This window comes from Mustela nivalis (genome assembly GCF_964662115.1).
Source record: "Mustela nivalis genome assembly, chromosome: 6".
Taxonomy (NCBI): Eukaryota; Metazoa; Chordata; class Mammalia; order Carnivora; family Mustelidae; genus Mustela; species Mustela nivalis.
The window spans coordinates 107,477,313-107,502,439 of record NC_139025.1 but is presented as its reverse complement, the minus strand read 5'-3'; the positions used below and the strand labels follow the sequence as shown (position 1 = coordinate 107,502,439).

Genomic DNA, 25,127 nt, shown 5'->3' with positions numbered 1-25,127 from the left:
ATAACCCCAGGGAATTTTTTCTTTTTTTAGGATTTTATTTATTTATTTATTTATTTAAAGATTTTATTTATTTGACAGACAGAGATCACAAGCAGGCAGAGAGGGAAGCGGGGGGCGGGGGAAGTAGGCTCCCCACTGAGCAGAGAGCCCGATGTGGGCCTCGATCCCAGAACCCTCGGATCATGACCTGAGCTGAACGCAGAGGCCTAACCCCACTGAGCCACGCAAGCGCCCCTAAGATTTCATTTATTTATTTGACAGAGAGAGAGATAGAGAGTAAGAGAGGGAATACAAGCAGAAGGCGTGGGAGAGGGAGAAGTAGACCTGCTCTAGCAGGGAGCCTGATGAGAGACTCAATCCCAAGAACCTGAGCAAAAGGCAGACACCCAATGACTGAGACACCAATGTGCTCCCTGGAGAATTTCAAATTCTGTTACTGTCCTCCTGTCATTGATATTTAATTACTTTGTTTGAGTTTCCATCCTATAGTATTTATTTTTCTTCTATCCTATGAATATACCACAGAGTATGCTTTTGAATAAGTAAGTTAAAATATTTATAACGATTGGCTGTAATATTTGTGTAACTCATCTGGCAATTCAATTGAAATGTTAATGTAAACTAATGTATTATAGCTCAATTAACTTTAGAAACTTAAAAATGATTATAATTATGTATCTAGTTTTAACCTTTTTATTGTGAACTATAACACACAAAATACATAAAACAGAGATGTATAGTTTGACAAGTTATTATAAAGTAAATGTCAGTGAAACTACCATGCAAGTCAAGAAATAGAGCATTGCTAGCATGCTTTTTTTTTTTTTTTTAAGATTTATTTATTTGAGAGAGAAAGAGAGGCAGAGTGAGCAAGTGAGCACAGTGGGGAGGTAGAGGGGAAGAGAGAATCTCAGGCTGAGCACAGAGCCTGACATGGGGTCCGATCCCATAACCCTGAGATCACGACCTTAGCTGAAACTAAGAGTCAGACACTCAACCGACTGAGCCCCTGGGTGCCCCACAGAAGGCTCTTATATGACTCTTTCCAACTATAACTCCTTCCCTTACCCCTAGGGCTAACCATATTCTGATTTTTATAGTATCCATTTCCTTACTTTTCTTTATAATTTTATCACCATGTGTGCAGCTGTAAACAATATAGTTCAATTTTGCCTGCTTTTAAACTTTGCAAGTGGAATCATACAGTGTGAATTCTTCAGTATATGACTAATACTTTTTTTTTTTAAGATTTTTTTTATTTGAGAGAGAGTATAAACAGGGATAGGGGCAGAGGGGGAGGAAGAAGCAGACTCCCCACTAAGCAGGGAGCCCAAAGTGGGGCTCAGTTCCAGGATTCTGGGATCATGACCCGAGCCAAGAGCAGATGCTTAACATCTGAGCCACACAGGTGCTCCTGACTAATACTTTAATACTGTATTCATTATAGTCATTTAATAAAAATGGCCAAGGTAAAACTGAAGTAATGGGATATTGAGCCATGTTCAAACCTGTCTTCAGTAAAACTGCTCCATGGGTGACCTGTCACATGTTTGTTGACTCTTCCTGCCCTTCAACTGCTCTTTCATGTAGGACATTGTTGGATGTGCCTAGTGACAATTGTAGTGGGTGATGAAAGGGGTAGCACTTGGTTTTGAAAACAGATTTCTCATTGTCTCTGTGAGATCTTACATCACCCTGTAAATTTTATGGTGATAAGATTGACTTTGTCATATTTTATAAAGATTAGTTATAAAGATTTAATAACAAATATTAATGTATATGTATAATAGATCCATATATACACATACATACTTATGTTTCTGACTGAAGAAACACTTTAATTACCTAAAACATTTGGTTTTATAGAAAAAATACTTTGTTTTTCAGGTGAAACTTCCACCGATGATGGAAATCATAACTGCTGAACAGCTGATGGAATATTTAGGTTAGTGTTGCAAAGTGGATGATTTTATATCTCTTTGAAAATGAAGTCTCCAAAGCAATATATTACCAAATTGCATTTTTCTGAAGTGCTATTATATTATCTAGTTTAAAATTATAATTTTGAATCTCGTAACTAAAAATTTGTGTCAGCATGTTACTGTTCTTGGGTGTTAAACCTTTCTGAAGGCTTTTTCTAACCAGTGTTAAAATTCCGTAATATAAATAAGGAGACTGGTAACTTCCAAAAAAGAACAAGATACATATTAATTCCTAATAAATTGTAGAATGGGAATTGGTGCAGAAATTCTAACATTGCATGTGGAGAGTGTTAAAAAAAATACTGAATAGACTTGAATTAAAGACCCAGGAGGTGACTTAGAACATCACTATCCAAAGTATGATTCATGGACCCATACTGGTTGATGAAGTGTTAGTTACCAATCTGCAGTGATATAGGGGTTTGTACCAAAATGTAAGACATTTACATAAGCACATTGGTTAGTTCATCTGAAGTTTTTCATAGCAAAATTTTCTTGATGAAGGAGGCAGTGTCTTAAGTTGCAGTTTGTTTGCAGACCACCTGCTTTCAGTAGAACTTGTTTACAGAACAGGTAACTAAACTGAATATTACACTGAAGTCTCTTATAGTTTAGCAAATAGGAACTTACATATTTATACTGTTACAAAATAGGGAATCTTAATCCACATTCTTAGTTTTTTTAGTAATAAATGTTTATTTTAAGAAAAATTAAAAAAAATTTTTTTGGTTGGCTGATTAGTTTGTCTATGCCATTCTAGACTACAAGCTAGCTATTTTTAATGAAATATAGGCTTAGTGAAGTAATGGAGATTGTAGCTTTGGGAAGAACCCAAAGGACCCAGAGATCATGACCCGAGCCGAAGGCAGTGGCTTAACCCACTGAGCCACCCAGGCGCCCTATTGTGATTCTTAAACTTTGTGACTTTAAATTATGTTTCATAATTGGGATCATAATTGGGAATTATGTTTCATGGGGAAAGCTAAAATATGCTTGGTGCTTTTGATGAATAGCCAGTATGACTTCCAAGAAGTGTGCAAAGGAGATCACATTTGAGAGGTAATGGGGTCAAGGCATAAATGGCCCTGTTGGATTTTTTTTTTTTTAAGATTTTTATTTATTTATTTGACAGACAGAGATCACAAGTAGGCAGGGAGGCAGGCAGAGAGGGGGGAAGCAGGCTCCCTGCTGAGCAGAGAGCCTGATGCGGGGCTTGATCCCAGGACCCTGGGATCATGACCTGAGCCGAAGGCAGAAGCTTTAACCCACTGAGCCATCCAGGTGCCCCGTTGTCTGACTTTTAAAAAGATAATTTATTATATCTTTACATACAAATACTATATAAGGAGGTCACTGTTGAAGCATTTTAATTTTGCCCAGAGTTGACCTGTCTTCTCTTTTCCTAATGCTCACTTGGGATAAGCTAATGACTACCAAACCCTCTCTTCAAGTTTTGGCCTAGTGTAACTGTCAGATGTTTCTTGATATCTATTTGTCTGGAATGGCCCACTTAGTAGCAAAGACTTATGGGTTCTTTTTCTGAAATTCTTTCCTCTCTGTATACTTCAAAATGTGAATTTATTACAAATTCTGTTGTTTCCTCTCCCCTTCAAATTGGCGTACATAACAGTGTTACTTTCCTAAAGCATCAATTTCATACTTCCCTTATCTACTTATAAAGGTAAAGATCCCTTGACAAGCAGCTAGCCTTATCAACATACTATTTATGATTTTCTATTATCTGATCCAGTTTACTTGTCCAGTCATATTTTCCACCACTCTATGACATAAATCTTTTCTTTTTTAATAAATAGCATCATCTCTGCCTTTTCTTTCTCTTTTTTAAAATTTTAAAGTTTTTTTTTCTTTTCTTTTTTTTTAAGATTTATTTATTTTAGAGAGTGTATGTGTACAATGGTGTGAGGGGCAAAGGAAGAGGAGGAGAGAGAGAAAATTCTCAAGCAGATTCCTTGCTGAGTGTGGAGCTGAACAATGCTTGATCCCAGAACCCTGGGATCTTGACCTAAGCCAAAGTCTAGAGTCAGTTGCTTAACCAACTGACCCACCGAGGTACCCCTACAACGTAAATCTTGTGTATAAACTTTCTTACGGGCTATCCATATGGCACAGCGTTTCTTTCTTTCTTTCTTTTCTTTGTCTTCCTTCTTCCTTTCCTTCTTTCTTTCAAGATTTTATTTATTTACTTGTCAGAGAGAGACAGAGTGCACAGGTGGGCAGAGGGAGAGGGAGTAGCAGGCTCCCTGCTGAGCAAGGAGCCCATTGTGGGACTCGATCCCAGGACCCCAAGAATCATGACTTGAGCTGAAGGCAGGTGCTTACCTGACTGAGCCACCTAGACATTCCTCTTTTTTTTTTTTTTTCTTCCTTCCTTCCTTTCTATTTTTCATCTGTCTATTAAGATTTTATTCATTTATTTTTTTCGGGGCGCCTGGGTGGCTCAGTGGGTTAGGCCGCTGCCTTCGGCTCAGGTCATGATCTCAGGGTCCTGGGATCGAGTCCCGCATCGGGCTTTCTGCTCGGTGGGGAGCCTGCTTCCCTCTCTCTCTGCCTGCCTCCGACTACTTGTGATTTCTCTCTGTCAAATAAATAAATAAAATCTTAAAAAAAAAAGATTTTATTCATTTATTTTTTAAAGTAAATTAAAAAATTTTTTTAGATTTTGTTTTTAAGTAACTTTATACCCAACGTGAACTGGAACTCACAACCCCCAGATCAAGAGTTTGCATGCTCTACTGACTGAGCTAGCTAGGCACCCCATGGCATGTTTCTTTTGTGTTTTTCTGTCACTCTTTCTCCTTCAAAGAATGCTTTTTGCCTCACTTCCTTTCCAAGTTCTGCCCCTTTTTTTGAATCCAGTTTAGACTTGACCCCCTCCAAAGGATATTTCTAGGTGCTATAGGCTTTATCAATATCTCTTTTCACAAAATCAATTGGTACTTCATTTATCACATGTTTTACTCTATTATACTTTACATCATCTCATTCTGTTTCTTGTATGTTCTTTTCCCAACCAAATTATTAGTTTTTTAAGAGAAACATGTATTTCCCAATATTTGTTTTAGCCTATTATTAAATATTCATAATGGACTCTCTAGACTCTCAGTAAATACTTTTTGATTGTAATAGTATTGTTTTCATTTGTTTTGTTTTTGTTTTGTTTTTTTAGAGGGAGAGAGAGAATCTTAAGCAGGCTCCATGCCTAGTGCAGAGCCCAATATGGGGGTATATCTCATAACCCTAAGATCATGACCTGAGCCAAAATCAAGAGTCAGATGCTTAACTAACTGAGCCCCTGAAACAGTATTGTTGACTAAATTCAGTTATAAAGGTTAGATAAGCTAGATAAAACAACACTCTTAAAAGATGATTTATTTACTTTAAAAAAAAAAAGAAGAGATGATTTATTTAGATAAATCTCCTTTAGAAACTCGAACTTTAGGGATGCCTGGCTGGCTCAGTCAGTTGAGCATCTGCCTTCACCTCAGGTCATGATCCCAGGGTCCTAGGATCAAGTCCCGTATTGGCTCCTTGCTCAGTGGGGAGCCTGCTTCTCCATCTGCCTGCCACTCCCCCTGTCTATGCTCCCTCTCTGACAAATAAAATCTTCACAAAAAAGAAAATAGAGACTCAAACTTATTCTTCTAAAAATATAGATATCTATTGCTGTATAACACATCACCCCAAAATTTACTGGTTTAAAAATGAACATTTATTATCTAATGGTGTCTGTACATCAAGAGTCTATGCATGGCTTAGCTAAGTGACTGACTCAAGGTCTCTCATGAGGCTGCAGTCAGGGTGTCAGCTGGGACTGCAGTCTCATGCCCAGGCCCAACTCAGGAGGATCTCCTTTAAGGTTATTCACATGGTTGTTGGCAGGATTGAGTTCCTTATAAGTTGTTGGACTGAGTCCTTACTTCCTTACTAACCGTAGCCCAAGTCCTTTAGTTCTGTGTGATGTGGGCCTCTCCATAAGGCAGTTTAGAACATGGCACCTGGCCTTCCTTAGAGTAAGCACGTGGGAGAGCATCATTACAAAAGCCACAATATTCTGTATTCTAATTTCAGAAGTGATATATCATTATTTATGCCATTTTTTATTTTTGGTATTCACCAGAAGTGAATTCGTAAGTCCAATTCATACTCAAGGGAAGGGGATTATACAACGATGTGAATACCAGAAGACAGGAATTCTTGAGGTCCATCTAAAAGTAAGCTCCACATCCAGCATGGAGCCCCATGTGGGACTTGAACTCATGACGCTGAGATCAAGAGACAGACACCTAGGGGCACCTGGGTGGCTCAGTGGGTTAAAGCGTCTGCCTTTGGCTCAGGTTATGGTCCCAGGGTCCTGGGATCGAGCCCCACATCGGGCTCTCTGCTCCTCAGGGAGCCTGCTTCCTCCTCTCTCTCTGCCTGCCCTCTGCCTACTTGTGATCTCTCTGTCAAATAAATAAATAAAAAATCTTAAAAAAAAAAAAAAAGAAAGAGATGGACACCTAACCAACTGAGCCACCCAGGTGTCCCTCTTGAGGTCCATCTAAGAAGCTGCCTACCTTAGCCAAGCTATTCCCTTGTGCAGAAATCTTCTGGGGTCAGGAAAAGAGGAGTTGTGTGTTTGAGTCTTTCATAATAATTATTCTACTATTAGCATTTAAGTTTTATCTTTGGTAGCATATTTAGGGTCATTTAATATTGAATTCTAGAATGTTCTGCGTCTTGACTTCACTAAGGTTTTAGTGAGGAGAGCAGATACAGTCTTTTATCATGGTAAATACAGAACCTAAATATAAGATACAAGTATAGTAATTATGTCCTCAGTTATTTGAATAAATGGTGTATAGAATTTACTTAAAGCATAGTTTTTAGTTAAATGCTATATGAAAGCCTCAAAATACTAATATACAATGTGTTGTATATGGAGAGGACTCAAAAATGTTAAGTAGACTTGCTTATACATTTTTATGTATTAGTTAATTTAGTGCTTTGGGATATGGAATAAAATCATTACTGTTTAGATTTTGATATCTTAAAGTTCTAATTAAGAGCATACACAGGGGCACCTGGGTGGCTCAGTCAGTTGGGTGTCTGCCTTTGGCTCAGGTCATGACCCCGGGGTCCTGGGATCAAGCCCTACCTTGTATTCCTGGCTCAGTGTGGGGGGGGTGTGCTACTCCTTTTCCCTTTGTGTTGCCCCATTCATGCTCCTCTTAAATAAATAAATAAAATCTTAAAAACACACACACAAAACCCAAGTAATAATATATTGATGTTCATAAGAAACTTTTGTTTTCAGAGATTCTTGATGTTATGGGAAAGCTCTTGTTGTGAAGCTTAAGAGAATACTTGATGCAGTCTTTAGAGGTTTATTTTAAATTAGAAAAATAATACTTGTATTAAAAACAATTTTGGGTGCCTGGCTGGCTCAGTCCATAGAGGATGCAACTCTTGATCTCTGGGTTTTGAGTTCAAGCCCCACATTGAATGTAGAGATTATTTAAAAATAAAATCTTCAAAAAAAAACCAAAACCAAAACCCATACAGTTTTATCAACTTAGTGATTTGGGAGGCTAGGTAGAAGTTGGTTCCATATATCACTATTTATATCAAAATAAGTTCCAGATAAATGAGATTTAAACATTAAAAAAGATAAACATAAAATTACATGAAGAAAGCACATGTGAATGTTTGTGTATGCTTAAGAGATAAAGCTCTTTCTAAACATGACATCCTACCAGAAGTTATTAATAGAAGAATTTTACTTTATCAAACTAAATATTTCTGGGGCACCTACGTGGCTAAGTTGGTTAAGCGTCTGCTTTCAGCTCAGGATATGATCCCAGGGTCCTGGGATTGAGCCCCTCATAGGGCTCCCTGCTCAGTGAGGAGCCTGCTTCTCCCTCTGACTCCACCCTCCCTTACTTGTGCTATGGCACACTGTCACTTGCTCACTCGCAAATAAATAAAATCTTTCAAAAAATTAAATATTTCTGCGACGGCTGGGTGGCTCAGTTGGTTAAGCTGCTGCCTTCAGCTCAGGTCATGATTCCAGTGTCCTGGGATCGAGTCCCACATTGGACTCCATGCTCAGCGGGAGCCTGCATCTCCGTCTGCCTCTGCTGCCACCCTGTCTGCCTGTGCTCACTGTGACAAATAAATAAATAAAATCTTTAAAAAAATTTAAATATTTCTCTGTGTTAAAAAAAAAATAGACATAAAGCATCACCATAAAGTCAGAATACAAAATAGGGGAAAAAATATTAACCACACAATATAACAGGAAGTGTTTTAATTCTTCTAACTGAAGAAGAGTTTTACAGAAATAGACCCATAAATATAGAGAAAAAACTGGTAGTTGCCAGAGGGGAAGTGCATGAGGAGATGGGCAAAATGGGTGAAGGGGGGTAGGAAGGTATAGGCTTCCAGTTAATAAGTCATGGGGATGAAAGTTACAGCATAGGAAATCTAGTCAATGATGTTGTAATAGTGCTGTATGATGACAGATGGTAGCTACACTTGTGAGCATAGCATAACATATAGGGTTGTTGAGTCACTATCTTATATACCTGAGGCTAATATAACATTGTGTATCAACTATACTTCCATTAAGGAGCGCCTGGGTGGCTCAGTTGTTAAGCGTCTGCCTTCGGCTCATGTCATTATCCCAGGATCCTGAGATCGAGCCCTGCATCAGTCTCCCCGCTCTGAAGGAGGCCTGCTTCTCCCTCTCCCTCTCTGTCTGCTTGTGTTCCCTTTCATTATCTGTGTCAAATAATTGGGTTCTTTTTTTTTTTTTTAAGATTTTATTTATTTATTTGACCCAGAGAGAGGGATCAAAAGTAGACAGAGAGGCAGGCAGAGACAGGGGGAAGCAGAGCAGAGAGACTGATGCGGGGCTCGATTCCAGAACCCTGAGATCATGACCTGAGCTGAAGGCAGAGGCTTAACCCACTGACCAACCCAGGTGCCCCAAATAAATAAATTCTTTAAAAAAAAATTTTTTTTAAAGGAATTTAAAAATCTTTTTTTTTTCTTTTAAGATTTTATTTATTTATTTGAGAGAGAGACAGTGAGAGAGAGAGCATGAGCAAGGAGAAGGTCAGAGAGAAAAGCAGACTCCCCGTGGAGCTGGGAGCCCAATGCGGGACTCGATCCCAGAACTCCGGGATCATGACCTGAGCCGAAGGCAGTCGTCCAACCAACTGAGCCGCCCAGGCATCCCGGAATTTTTAAAAAAATCTTAAAGGCACCTAGGTAGCTCAGTCATAAACCGTCTGCCTTCAGCTCAGGTCATGATCCCAGGGTCCTGGGATCGAGACCCACATAGGGCTCCTTGCTCAGCAGGGAGTCTGCTTCTCCCACTCTCTCTGCCCCTCCTACCTGTGCTCGCTCTCTCTGTTTCTCTCTCCCTCTCAAATAAATGAATAAAAATCTTTAATAAAAAAAGACCTTCTAAAAAAAAGTGGTGTGGGGTGCCTGGCTGGCTCAGTGAGTGGAGTGTGCAACTCTTGGTCTCTGGGTTCTGAGTTTGAGCCCCACATTGGGTGTAGATCTTACTTAAAAATAAAATCTTTTAGAAAGTCATTTTACTAAAAAAACTTTTATAGTTAAATAAGAAAAAATGATACTAGTATAGGCAGACAATTAAAAGAAAAGTATAGACTCAGTTGGTTAAGTGTCAGACTTGGTTTATGCTCAGGTGTTGATCTCACGGGTTGTGAAATCGAGCCCACCCCCCTCGGGCTTCCTGTTCAGGTTTGCTTGAAGATTCTCTCTCTTTGCCCCTCCTCCTACTTGCTGGCTCTCTCTTTCAAATAAATAATAAATAAATCTTTAAAAAAAAAAAAAGGAAAGTATAGTTAATATATAATTAAAAAGGCAAAACATAGGGGGCATCCAGGTGGCTCAGTCAGTTAAGCATCTGACTTGGTTTTGGCTCAGGTCATGATCTCATGGGTTGTGAGATCAAGTCCCATGTTGGGCTTCATGCTTAGCGTAGAGTCTGCTTGAGATCCTTTCCTCCACTCTCCCTCTCTGTTCTTTCCCTGCTTTTATGAGCTCTTTCTCTCTCTAAAATAATCAGTAAGATCTTTCAAAATATAAAAAGGTAAAAAGCCAAAACGTAGATTCAAAAAGTTACAGCATATAGTAAAATGGTATTACATAGATTAAAAAGGTACCACATATACTGAAAGTCATACATATATTAAAAAGATGATGAGAGGAAAGGTGATAACAAAAATACATATATTAAATACATATAAATACATATATACCAATTTTTCAAGTACAAAAAATATGTGTACTTTTTAGAATGGCAAGCATTTAAAACACTGATAACACCCATTCTTTTTTTTTTTTTTTTTTTAATTTATTTGACAGAGTACAAGTGGGGAAGCAGCAGGCAGAGGGAGAGGGAGAAGCAGGCTTCCCTGTGGTGGAGGGATGTGGGGCTCAATCCCAGGACCCTGGGATCATGACCTGAGCCAAAGGCGGTTGTGTAATCAACTGAGCCACCCAGGTTACTTGATAACACACATGTTCTTGAAAAAGTAATGAGGTAGCAGTTTATATTGTTGATAGCAATGAGACTTGGTACAGTCTTTCAGAGCTTTATTGTAGTGACGTGGAAAAATGCTCAAATATATTGTAAAGCAGAAGAAATAAGTTCAAAAGCATTTTAGTATGTACATTGAAAAAAAAATACTTGAGACTATAGCAAGTAGTTAACACCAAGTTTTCTCTGAGTAGAACTGGGGGTCAGTTTTGTGTCACTTATTTCTATAGTTTATAATTAAAATCATTACCTTTGTAATGAAAAAGTAATATTTTAAAAAGGCAACTTTACAATTTCTTTTTACAGGAGATTACATGCTTGATGCAAAGCCAAAAGAAATTTCAGAAATTCAACGCTTAAACTATGAGCAGGTAATAGACACAATTTTTGTTATATTAAAATGTGTAATTTTTAGCTTATGGATGTATTCATTGGTTTCTGTCAGTGGCTTTTTAGGCATATTCATTTTCTTATTTTACAACCCTTTAAAAATGTAAAAACCATTCTTAGCTGCAGCCAGTTTTGACCCAGAGGCCATACTTTTCTGATCTTTGTTTTATATGAGCATATATACTATATGGAATAAAACGTAGGTATCATTCTACAGATCTATGAAGAATGATAACCTAGTATTTTTCTTGAAAAATTGACTTTCAGGTGATTTTGTCATTGATTCATCTTTCCTTGTTTCCTTTATATTTTATAATTAAGTTATATTTGAGAGGAAGTTGAGTAAATGATGTCTGTTGTGTGTCATTAGGACAAAATCTGTTCTTTTGTAGTTTCAATGTGTCCACATTTCTTGCATGTTTTTTTAGAGATTATGTTTTGTAAAATAGGAGAACCTCAAAACTATTGGACCTGGAAGAAAACAAGGGGAACTTCATTTTCTTCAGTATTCTTCTGTTTAACAGTTAAAGGCAAGAAGGAATCAGGTTCTTACAGTAGAAGGAAGTATCAGGGAAGAAATAGACATCTTTGGAACCTTTATATTTACTTTTAAAGCAACCTTTTTTACGTGGTTTTACCAGTATCACATTGGCAAAAAGGAAGCAAAACTCATTTCAGTATTGCAAAGTTTTTTGAATTTGAATGATGAGATAATCTAGTCCTAATAGAATTGAAAAGCCAAATGTAATGCATTGCTTCACTCTGTATGGTAGGAAATCTTTAGCTAAAGCCAAATTGGTATGCTAAGTCATTTAAATTCTATTAGAGTTTGTAGCTTAAAGCAGTAATTCCAAATATTTTTCCCATTAGAAAATCTTTTCAGGGGCGCCTGGGTGGCTCAGTGGGTTAAGCCGCTGCCTTCGGCTCAGGTCATGATCTCAGGGTCCTGGGATCGAGTCCCGCATCGGGCTCTCTGCTCAGCGGGGAGCCTGCTTCCTCCTCTCTCTCTCTGCCTGCCTCTCTGCCTACTTGTGATCTCTCTCTGTCAGATAAATAAATAAAAAAAATAAAATCTTAAAAAAAAAAAAAAAAAAAAAAAAAAAAAAAAAGAAAATCTTTTCAATTGAAATCTCATGCTAAGCTCTAATATAGAGAAGCAGTAAATGATATTTTATAAGTATAAAGTATAAGATTCAATTGACATATTTTATTTATGAAATTTATATTCTCTCTTACTGAAATTAGTGAGGCTGGGGCACCTGGGTGGCTTGGTGGGTTAAGCATCTGTCTTTGGCTCAGTTCGTGATCCTGGGGACCTGGGATTGAGCCCCCCCATTGGGCTCCCTTCTCCACCAGGAAGCCTGCTTCTCCCTCTCCCACTCCCACTGCTTGTGTTCCCTCTCTTGCTGTGTCTCTCTCTGTCAAATAAATAAAATCTTAAAAAAAAAAGAAAGAAAGAAAGAAAGAAAGAAAGAAAATTAGTGAGGCTGTTTTGCTTAATACAAAAACTTGAAATTAGGACTTATAGGTGATAGTTGTAGTTTCATATCACCCTCAATATTTATTTTTGTTGCACAGTCTTCAGAAAATCTTGATTAATGAGTGTTTGCCAATGATACCAGCATTTTGTATGTTTTTTCAAGTCCATCTTGTAGTCTCAGAAAATACTTCCATTAAGGTGATCTAGACTCTTAGAAAATGATTGGAAATAAAGTTTTGTTTCAAGTTGAAACAATATCTAACAACCACTTACATTTCTTAAGAGAAATACATGTCAGATGAAAAATATCCTGAATTTAAAATACACTCTTAAACTGTTTGTAAGCTATTATGATTACATTACCATTAGTTGTGAGAACAGGATGTACCAAGCTGATAAGGCTGATGTTTAATGTTTAAAGCTGGTGTTTAATGTTCTACAGGTGTGATTTAATAATGTTCTTTTTTATATAATTATATGTGAACAGAAATTTTTAAGCCTAAGTTTGAGAAAGACCAATGTAGAGCTGGCATCTTCCTACTTAAAACTTCTTTGCTAGAAGTAGTAATATAAACAAAAAGCATATTTTTTCCCAGTTTTGTTTAATGATAGATGCCCTGAAAACACCAGAAAGCAGTGTGTGTGTGTGTAAGACAGGTTTTTAAATGACTGCAAATGTATTTTAAAGTATATTATATATTTAAATTAAAAATATTTTACTATGTCAGAAGTACCTTTGTGAAAAATTCTAAAAAAACAGTTTAACCACTGGCTTAAAGGAATCAGTAGTAATCCTTTCTTGTGATGTAAGCAACCATTCCAACGATTTATATTTGATATTATTAACATCATAATTTGGGTTTAGGAACACAATAGCAAAATACTTATCCTTTAGTTCTCTGTTTACAAGTGTTCATTTTTTATCAATGTTATTAATATTTATGGAGATTATCAAATGGTGTCAATGTAGATCTCTTAATACTACATAATTTTAAAGAAATATAGAATATATATAAAAGTATAAGCATGAGCCCAGGAGCTGTTAGAAATTATACCTACCTTAAAGGAAATTTGGTGACTGGCAATGAAGAATTTAATAAATGTAGAAGAAAAATCAGTAGCAGAACTAGAATCCTTCAATAGCCCACTGTTACTATTTTTTCAGATTCATCCTTCCTATGACTTAGGAAAAGTTTTACAACACTGAAGGGAAAAAAATGTAAGCTGATTATTTTCAAGGGTTCAACTTTTGGGAAAACTGAAAAAATATATTGTTTTGGGGAATATAGTTATTTGGAAGAAGTGAAACTGATGAAAGCCAGACTATATAACAGTGTTACCCTATTATAAATTCTTCTTTGATAAATTTTAAAAAGTTGAGAAATTTCTACTTTCAGTCTGTATAGTCTCTTTGGAGTTTTATGTTATTTGGTAAAACAGAATTTTGTTCTTATGACCTAAGTTTGTCTTCTTCAGATTTCAGAGAGAGTCCCTAGTTTTATTATAAAGGATTTATTTCAGGTTCACCCTTTGTACTATAAGGACCTCAGTAGGCTGTAGTTCCCTCCTATTTTCTACCTTTAGTATGTAGTGCAGTGTCTGATTAGCAGTAGGGATTAAATAAAAATTATATTAAATTTTATATATTGGAGTGTTTTGTTTAATCAAACAAATTCTCTGTAAGTATGGCCATATTTAATGTATTAAAAATGTTAAGAAAAACATGCTTTAAAATAGTATTCATTACAGATTTATGTTACCATGTTTACAGAGAAAACAGATGTGGTCAGAATGACTTCTTAATTTGGGCAACAAGTCTTTGTATCTGTCTTTTTCTGTCTTCCTCTGACTTCATCTTCTACCACTTTCTACTTAATTTTGTTCTAGCCATTCAGGACTCCTTGCTATTCCATGGACATAGTATGGAATCATTTCTGCCTCAGAGTTTTTGTGTGGAGTGCTTTTTGTCCCAGAACTTCACAAGACTCAGTATTTTGCTTTTGTTGGTATTTAAGTGCCATTTTTAAAGAGCTCCCTCCGCCTATTTAAAGCAGTATTTACAGCAGAACTGAGTGGAAAGAACAGAGTTGCCATATACCTCCTGTCCCTCCCCGTCTCCCCATCCCACGCATACGGATGTTCCCCTACTATCAATATCCATCTATCAATAGATTTGTTATAATTGATAAATCTATACTGACTCATAATTAATCACCCAGAGTCCATAGTTCACATTAGGGTTTACTCTTGTTAAACATTCTGTGGGTTTTGAAAATGTATGATGACTAATGTCAACTACTGTAGTACCATACAGAATAGTTTCATTGCCCTAAAAAAATCCTCTGTGTTCTGCCTATACATCTCTCCTTCTTCCTAATCCCTGGGAGCCCCTGATCTTTCTACTGCCTCCATTGTTTTGCCTTTCCCAGAATATCATTTGGACTCATACAGTTTGTAGCCTTTTCAGGTTGGCTTCTTTCACTTAGCAATGTACCTTTAAATTTTTTTTATGTCTTTTCAAGCTTTGTAGCTCGTTTCTTTTTCTTTTTAAATTGTGATTTAAAAAAATATAAAATGTAGGGGCACCTGGGTGGCTCAGTTGGTTAGGCATCTGCCTTTGGCTCAAGTCATGATCCCAATGTCCTGGAATCAATTGCCTGAGGTGGGCTCCCGGGTCAGTGGAGAGTCTGCTGCTTCCCCTCTCTCTGCCCTCCCCTGCTCATGCGCTCTTCTTTCTCTCCTGCTCTCGCAAATAAATAAAATTTTAAAAAATATATAAAATTTAATCCCTTAACATTTTTAAGTGTATAGTTCAATAGTGTTAACTATATTCACATTGATAACAGATCTCTAGAACATTTTCATCTTGTAAAACTGTATAATTCTAAACCCATTGAACAGCTCCGCAGCTTTTCCTTTGTCCATTCCCTGACAACCACCATTTACTTTCTGTTTCCAGGATTTTGACTACTCTAGATATTTCATGTAAGTGGAATCACATAGTATTTGTCCTTTTGTGATTACTTATTTCACTCAGCATAATGTCCTCAAGTTTCATCCATATTGTAGCATGTAATAGAATTTCCTTTTCTTTTTTTAAGGCTGAATAATATTCCATTGTATGTATATACCACAGTGTCTCTATCCATTTATCTGTCAGTGGACATTTGGGCTGTTTCCACTTCTTGACTATTATGAATAATGCTACAATGAACATGGGTGTGCGAGTATTTCTTCAAGATGTTATTTTCAATTCTTTTGGATATATGCCCCAAAGTGGGAGAGGTAATACTCTTTGATTAGAAACTTTGTCTTTGGTCTTTCCAGTCTAAAAGAGGTCCCTCATCCCTGTCAGTCTGTACGTCATTATCCTGTTCAATATTTCTTAAATACTTGACATTATATTGTATATATATTTGTCTCTCAAAATAGAATATTAGTTACATGAGATCAGGAACTTTATTTTACTCACTGTTATCTCTTTAGAACTCAGATTAATGCCTAGTACATAGTAGACACTTAATAATAAAGATTGGTTGAAGGGACAAATAAATTGGATAAAATGGAAAGTTAGAAGTAAATGTGCCTGCATTGAAGTATCTTTGCTGTTGTTGTCATTGTCGTTTGATTTTTCTCATCTTTACCTTTCTCCTTTCTATTTTCAGAATATGAGTGATGCTATGGCAATCTTGCACAAACTACAGACAGGCTTGGATGTAAATGTAAAATTCACTGGTGTTCGAGTATTTGAATATACACCAGAATGCATTGTATTTGATCTTCTTGATATTCCTTTATACCATGGGTGGTTAGTGGATCCACAGGTAAGTGGAAAATTTAAAATTATATAAACACAAATGTAGTAAAATTTTATTCATTTGGAAATTTAATCTAGATTTATATTTTCTGATTGTTATTTATTTATCATTTGTTTCTTTATTTCTTTATGGGGAGAGACAGTGTGTGAGCTGAAATCAAGAGCTGGACACTTAACCAACTGAACCACACAGGCGTCCCTGTGATTGTTATGTTTTTGTGCTTTTACCTGAAATTAGCCAAATTGTGAGGTTCAGGGGATTGTCCTCCAGACTGCTCAATTTGTCTAAGACTTCTAACTATAACTTCAAGGAGTTAGGAGTCACCTACAAAGTTGAGTCCCCATTCTCACCAATACTTATTAGATATTATTTGGAATATAGTCATACTAATAGGTATAAAATTGTATCTCATTGTGAATTTGTTTGTATTTCTTAGGAGAAATGTCTGCAGATCCTTTCCCCATTTTTAATTGGGCTATTTGTCTTTTTCTTACAGAGTTGTAAGAGTTCTTTATATATTCCAGGTGTAAGTCTCTTACTAGATATATGGTTTTTAAGTATTTTCTAACATTCTGTGGATAGTCTTCACTTTCTTGATGGTGTTCTTGAAGCCCAAAACTTTTTAATTTTGATGACGTCCAGTTGATCTCTTTTTTTTTTTTTTTCTTTTGTTGCTTCTACTTTTGGTGTCCTAAGAAGGCTTTGCCTAACTCAAAGTCACAATGATTTACTCCTGTATCTTCTTCTAACAGTTTTATATTTTAGTGCTTATATTTAGGAGTGTGATCAATCATTTTTGAGTTAATCTTTGTATATAGTTTGATGAGGGATCCAATTTTATTCTTTTGTATGTGGATATCTAGTTGTCCTAGTAGTATTTGTTATAGTCTTTGTACAAGATTATTCTTTCCCCTCATTGAATTGTCTTGGCACTCAGACTGATCTTTGTAAAATAACCCTCCCCTTGATTCCTTTGCCCCCCTTCTTCTCTTAAAAACCTCCACTATAACTCCAGTATGATAACAAAATCTTTATGATATGCAGTATGACCTAGACTCTGCTTGTCTGTCTAACTTCACCTCTTATAATTCTCCCTTTCTTTTCTTTTCTTTTTTTTAACTACTCTCTAGTAAAGTTAACTGCTTGCCTGTTCTTCAGACATGACAGACATGTCAAATTCATTTCTATTTCAGATTTTTCTGCTGGCTGATTGCCTATGGTGGAACATTGTCTTACTACCCTAATACATTGTTCTCCTAGATCTTCACGTTTCTGGTACCTCATTTTTCAGATTTCAGGTCAAATATCACCTTGTTAGATGCTTTCTGACAACTTGTTGAAGTTAGTCAGCCTCCTTTTCCCCAGCCATTTCCTCCCCCATGATCGTATTTGATTTTCTTTACGACTTACCATTATTTGGAATGATTATTTACTTCTTTACTTGATTGACTCTCATCTCCCAGTAGAATGTTTTTTTTTTTTAAGATTTTATTTATTCTTTTGACAGAGATCACAAGTAGGCAGAGAGGCAGGCAGAGAGAGAGGGGGAAACAGGCTCCCTGCCGAGCAGAGAGCCCGATGCAGGACTCGATCCCAGGACCCTGACATCATGATCTGAGCTGAAGGCAGCAGCTTAACCCACTGAGCCTCCCAGGTGCCCCTCCCAGTAGAATGTTTTATGAAAGGTGGGCTCTGATATCTCATTGTTTAGAACAGTGGTTGGCACATAGTAGGTTCTTAGTAAATATTGATCAATGGCATGAATCATGTATACATGTCTCCATGTGTTAGCTACAAGGACAGAGAGATCATAATAGCAATAGTTTCTTCATCCCTGTCTGTTGGTAAAAGCAACTGGTAGTCTGGGCAAGGAAAGCATGTCTTACTGTAAACAGGGCATCTGTGTCTTTATTGGCATTCTGTCTCTGACAGTATCACTGAGAAGTGTAACCATGTCCAGTATTTTACATATCCAGGGTGAGCCATATCAGATCCTGTCAGATGACAATGCCAGGTTGTCTAGGAGAATGAGCTAACAGCCTGAGGAACCTAAGCCTGAGTTCTTAAAAATTGTACTCAGATCATCTCTCTGATTGTCTGTGTAGAGCTATATATTGTCCAGGAAACAGTTGAATTCATATGCTTAAAGAAAAACATACTCAAATGTAGAACTGAAATTGTTTGTCAGACTTTTCTGGCATACACAGTGGGTTTTCACACTCTTGGAAGGGGTGAAGGCAGTGCTTTTTTATCTATTTTACTTACTTATTTTGTGACAAAATGATTCTGCTGATGAGAAAGGAAAAAAAAAAACAAGGCAAAGTTTGAAATCTATAGGTGTATATGAACTACCTCTCAGAACTGGTTAGTATTCTGATGATGTATTCTGCAAATGATTATCTTGTAAATAAATTTCAGCTATTCTTTTGATGGCGGGCACCAGAATTCAGCCACTGAGAGGATATTTCTCCATTATTAATTGATAATACCTCTTTAAAAGCAACATGGGGAAGCCAGATAATGGTGAAAATGATATATTGAATGTACTGAAAGAAGACAAATGCTAACCTGTAAACCCGTTCCCAGAAAAATTATATTTCATGAATGGAACAAAATCATTTTTGTAGATTAATTAAATTAAGATTGCTTCCTTGGGGTGCCTGGCTGGCTCAGTCAATAGAGCATATGACTTTTGATCTCAGGGTTGTAAGTTTGAGCCCCACACTGGGTGTAGAGATTACTTAAACATTTGTTTAACTCTAGAAAATTAAAAAAAAAAAAAAAAACTTCCTGGCAATAGACCAACATTAATGGAAATTCTAAGCAAGATTTTAAAAGGAAGCAAAATAATCTCAGATGGAGGGATAAGTGAATGAAGAGAAAAATAACATGATAAATATACATGTAGACTGTATCAAATAATAACACTGTCTTGGGATTTTAAAAAAGAACATTAGCAAATACAAAAATAATAACATAAGTTGGGAGGAAGGTAAAGTATTCTAAGGGTCTAGAATTGTTCAAGAAGAGACTTTGTGTGGGGGGTAGATATTATAGTTTCTATAACTTCTTTGTCCAATGTGGTAGCCAAGTGTTGCTATTTAAATTTAATTAAAAATTTAGTTTCTGAGTTGCACTAGGTACACTTCAGTTGTTCAGTAGTCACATGTGGCTAGTGGATATCTTACTGAACAACACAGATTTGGAATATTTCCATTATTACTGAATGTGCTGTCAGATAATGCTCTTTCAGAGTAACTGTGAAAAGAATAGAAAACATAGTGGGTAACTTCTAGATTAGTAGAAAAGAGAAAAACTAATCTAAAAAAAGGAAGAAAGAAGAGGTAAAGGAATGTTGAACTGATGAGACAAAGAGAGAATAGCTTTAATAAATTAAAGTATATAAATAATTATAGTAAGGGTAAATAGGACTAAATGCTCTAGGTAAAAGTGGTTCTGAGGCTGGATTAAAATATCTATATTGATTTTTCACAAGATATAGAAAAAAACAAAGATTACAAATAAAGAGAGGGAAAAAAAGATGCCATACAACTGCTTAATGTTTAATTTGCCAAGGAGATATAATTATGTTAAATTTGTATGTGCCTGGAGATACCTAGAAAGTAAATAAATACCTGACTGATTGCTCATTTTCTGAATCCATGGGAACTGTCACAAAGAATAAAGGTTAGTTTTTTACTATAAAAAAATAAAATTTGTATGCATCTAATCCTATAATCTCAAAGTACATAAAGCAAAATTTAACAATTATAAACAACTTTTAAGATTTTATTTATTTATTTGACAGAGATCACAAGTAGGCAGAGAGGCAGGCAGAGAGAGAAAGAGGAGAAAGCAGGCTCCCCGCTGAGCAGGGAGCCCAATGCAGGGCTCGATCCCAGGACCCTGGGACCATGACCTGAGCTGAAGGCAGAGGCTTTAACCCACTGAGCCACCCAGGTGCCCCTAACAGAATTATAAAAAGAAATACATTACCACGCTGGAATATGTTTTGTCTTTTTCTGTTACTGATAGGAGCAGTTAAACATAACTGAATGTTATGTTTTGTAAAAAAATTAACTTGTTTTAATAATTTCAGATTTACAGGAAATTTGCAAAGATGTTAACAGAGAGTTCCTGCGTACTTTTCACCCCATTTCTTTTAATCTTATATAACCTTGGTACACATATCAAAACTTAATATTGGTACATTACTATTAGCTATATTAGAGTCTTCACTCATATGTCACCAATTCATTTTTTAAGTTTTTATGTAAATTCCAGTTAACATACAGTATAATATTAATTTCAGATTATAATGTATTAATTCAACACTTCCACACATCACCTGGTGCTCATCATGACATGTGTACTCTAAAATCCCCATCACCTTTCTCACCCATCCCCCCACCCACCTCTCTCTGGTAACCATCAGTTTGTTCTCTACAGTTAAGAGTCTGTGTCTTGGTTTGCTTCCTCCTTCCCCCCCCCCTTTGCTTATTTGTTTAATTTTTTAAATTCCTTTCCCCCCCCTTTGCTTATTTGTTTAATTTTTTAAATTCCATGTGAGTGAAATCATATGGTATTTGTCTTTATCTGACTGGCTTATTTCACTTAGCATAATACACTGTAGCTCCACCTCTGTCATTGCAAATGCCAAGGTTTCACTCTTTTTTATGGATGAGTAATATTCCTGTGTGTGTGTGTGTGTGTGTGTACCACATCTTCTTTATCTGTTCATCAGTTGATGGACATTTGGGCCTTTCCATAATTTGGCTATTGTAGATAATGCTGCTGTCAACATTGGGGTGTGTGTATCCCTTTGAATTAGTATTTTTGTATTCTTTGGGTGAATACCTAGTAGTGCTTTGGCTGGAGCATTGGATAGTTCTGTTTTTGTTTTTGTTTTTTTTTTTAAGATTTTATTTATTTATTTGATAGAGAGAAATCACAAGTAGGCAGAGAGGCAGGCAGAGAGAGAGGGAGAAGCAGATTCCCTGCCAAGCAGAGATCCCAGGACCCTGAGATCATGACCTGAGCTGAAGGCAGAGACTTAAGCCACTGAGCCACCCAGGCACCCGATAGTTCTGTTTTTAAGTTCTGCAGGAACCTCCATACTGTTTTCCAGAGCAACTGCACCAGTTTGCATTCCCACCAACAGTGCAAGAGGATTCCTCGTTCTCCACATCCTTGCCAACTCCTGTTATTTTTTGTGTTGTTGATTTTAGCCACTCTGGCAGGTGTGAGATGATATCTAATTGTACTTTTGATTTGTATTTTTCTGATAATGAGTCATACTGAGTACTTTTTCATGTGTCTCTTAGCCATATGTCTTCTTTGGAAAAATGTCTGTTCACATCTTCTCCCCATTTTTTAATTGGATTATTTGGGGGGGTTTTGGGTGTTGAGTTTTGTAAGTTCTTTATAGTTTGGATACTAACCCTTTATCAGATATGTCATTCGCAAATATCGTCTCCCATTCCATGGGTCACCTTTTAGTTTTGTTAATTGTTTCCTTTGCTCTGCAGAAACCTTTTATTTTGATGTAGTTTCAGTAGTTTGTTTCTGCTTTTATTTCCCTTGCCTCAGGAGACATATCTAGAAAGAAGTTGCTACAGCTGGTATCAAAGAAGTTATTGCCTGTATTCCCCTCTAGTATTTTTATGGTTTCAGTTCTCACACATTTCACCAATTTTTCCACTAATTTTTGTTATTGTTGTTCCATAATCTAATGTAGAATAACACACTGCATTTAATCATCCTATCTTCCTAGTCTCCTACTGTCCATGACATTTTCTCTTTTTTTTTTCTTGAACCTGACTATTCATTCTTTTTATACATTCGTGAAATTTATAAAAACTGACCTACTATAGGGCCATAAAGCAAGTTTCACCAAATTTCTAAGGATTTAAGTCACATAGAATATAGAATATCCTTTGACCACAGGGTGATTGAGCTAGAGAAATCAGTAGAAAAACAACAGACATTGTTTGCACCAAAAATTGATAATGAAAGATAGAGTATTTTTTACCTGCACAATAACTAAGTCCATATCAAAACTTGTGAGTAGAGGGATTTTTAAAACCCTAAATTCATTCATTAATGAGTAAGAAAAGATTAAAAGCCAATAAACTATATACCTTTTAAACAGCAGAAAGTGCTAAAAAAAAAAAACAAAGTATTTTTTAAAAAAGCAGAGAGTATTAAAATAGTAAATATATAATAATGAAGATTAACAAAGCTAAAATCTTCAAAATTCGTGAAGTAAACCTTCTTCAAAGAAATTTTAAAATGAGAAACAGAAGGGGCACCTGGCTGGCTCAGTTGGTAGAGTACACAACTCTTGATTTCAGCGTTGTTAGTTTGATCCCCACACTGGGTATAGAGATTACTTAAAAACAAAATATTTTTAATAAGTAAATAAAATGACAGAAAGTGAAATTTTAAAAATATGTCATTTACATAGCAAAAGTTCTTAGGAATAAAGCTGACAAAAAGATGCACAAGATCTCTGCATGAACAATTTTAAATTTGAGAGAAATTAGAGACCTACATAAATTTAAGTCTCTATTCTTAGATTTTAGATTTTAAGGCAATTTATACAGATGTCTATTCTCTCTAAAGTAAGTTATAGTTTCTGTATGACCCCAAACAAAATCTAACAGATTTATGGGGAGTAGTTGTGGAATGAGACAAGTGGATTCTGCAACTTATGTGGAAATGCAAAGGGCTGGGAACAGAAGCTATGATATACTTGAAGCAGAACAAGCAGGGAGGACTTGCTCTTCCAGATAGGAAATACCTTACATATTATAATTAAGAATTGGACAAATGATAGAGAATAGGTAAGCCAAAAAGACCATGCATGCATAGACAGAAAGAGGGCACTGTAGAGCAACAGGGAGTGTTTATAATAAAAGGTGCTAAGGCAATAAGGTAGCCATTACAAATTTATTTATTTTTTTTTTAAAGATTTATTTATTTATTTGACAGAGAGAGATTACAAGTAGGCGGAGAGGCAGGCAGAGAGAGAGAGGAGGAAGCAGGCTCCCTGCTGAGCAGAGAGCCTGATGCGGGACTCGATCCCAGGACCCTGAGATCATGACCTGAGCCGAAGGCAGCGGCTTAACCCACTGAGCCACCCAGGCACCCAGCCATTACAAATTTAATTAGATAGCCAGTTAGATAGCCAGTTCAGATTTCTAATTCGATAGTCAATTAAAAAGAATGAAATCATTTCCTCCAATTCAGAGCATAAAATTCTGTTCCATATGCATTGATGTTTAACTGTAAAAGCTAAAACTGCAAAGGAAAAGTTTGAGAGTATGTTTCTGAGCTTAATGATAGGAATGGATTTTTATTTTTTTATTTTTATTTTTTTTAAAGATTTTTATTTATTTATTTGACAGACAGAGATCACAAGTAGGCAGAGAGGCAGGCAGAGAGAGAGGAAGGAAAACAGGCTCCCCGCTGAGCAGAGAGCCCGATGCGGGCCTCGATCCCAGGACCCTGGGATCATGACCTGAGCCGAAGGCAGAGGCTTTAACCCACTGAGCCACCCAGGCGCCCCAGGAAAGGATTTTTAAACAAATACATTAACCATGGAGAGCTTTGGTAAACATGACTACATTAAAATTGAGAACTTATATTTATTTAAAGAAATGCTGAAGAAAATGTAAAAGCAAGCCCCTGAGAGGATTACAACTTATATAATGAATAAAGAGCTACTACAAATATATATATATATATGTTTTAAGATAGATAACCTCATTTAAAAAAAGAAGCAAATTATTTGAACAGGCATTTTATAAAAATGGATATCCAAACAACTAGTGAACATATGAACTAGTCATTAGGGAAATGGAAATAAAAACCAAAATGAGTTACCATTATATACCAATTAGAACATAGAACAATTAATATTTAAAAGTCTGACAGTACTCAGTGTTGGAGATGCTGTGCAATGTAGAGAATTCTTATTTCGCGCTGATGGAAATAAATTGGCTTTCTGCTTTGGAAAGCAGTTTGGAGTTCTAAAGTAAAGTTGATGATAAGCATACCTTAAAACTTAGCAATTTGATAAAACATATTTCCTAGAGAAACTCTTTGTGTGTAGAATTGGATAAATGTATAAGGCTATTCATGGCGATATTATTTATAATATCCCAAAACTGCAAGAAACTTCGCCATCAAAAAAATGAGTGCAAAAAAAATTATGTTTTATCCATACTATGGAATACTGTACAGTGAAAATGAACAAAAAACAGCTGTGCACCACTACATATAACTACCTAGCATATATTTGCTCATTTGGTTTGTTGTTTGTCTTTACTCTAGAATGTAACCTTTATGAAAGCACAGACCATCTCTTTTGTTCACTGCTGAGCCTGCAGTCTCTAATAGCAACTGGTACACAGCAGTGCATAAAAAGTTCCCAAATGAATTCATTTACTGAAATGCTAATGTAGAGATTTGGCCTATGAAATCTCTGTATTGAAATCTTCATATTGTGTATTGCTGGTCTATAGAAGTGCAGTTGATTTTTGTGTATTGATCTTGTATTTGTATTTTGTGGATTCCTTAGGATTAAAAATTCATACACTTTGGAAAGACTTAATGAAGTTGAGTCACTCAAGAAAATTGCTATAAAGAGTAAAAGTGTTAAGAAAAATAATGAAAATCTAAAGTTGCTGTGCCCTCAGATTGCTTCTTAAGGGTCTAAGTTTTCACTTTAAATAAAAACTGGAAGCCATACTCTTATGTTGTTTACATAGAATTTAAGATTCTGCTTTCAAAGAAAAAGTTATTTGGCTCTACATCAAAAGACTGACAAGTGAATACATTGTGTATTTTAACATGAAATGTTCAAGGTGTATATA

The 25,127-nt window shown here is 36.1% G+C and overlaps 1 protein-coding gene across 6 annotated transcripts in view; it reads left to right on the top strand.

Annotated features, from left to right (window-relative positions):
* The window catches only part of MINDY2 (MINDY lysine 48 deubiquitinase 2), a 75,011-nt gene that overhangs the window by 15,012 nt on the left and 34,872 nt on the right, over positions 1-25,127 (top strand). For all 6 annotated transcript variants that reach the window (XM_082733758.1, XM_082733757.1, XM_082733759.1 and 3 more), the window contains exons 2-4: positions 1,888-1,945; positions 10,867-10,931; positions 16,096-16,254. In XM_082733758.1, coding sequence (XP_082589884.1) covers positions 1,888-1,945; positions 10,867-10,931; positions 16,096-16,254 — 282 coding nt within the window. The remainder of the gene's footprint in view (positions 1-1,887; positions 1,946-10,866; positions 10,932-16,095; positions 16,255-25,127) is intronic.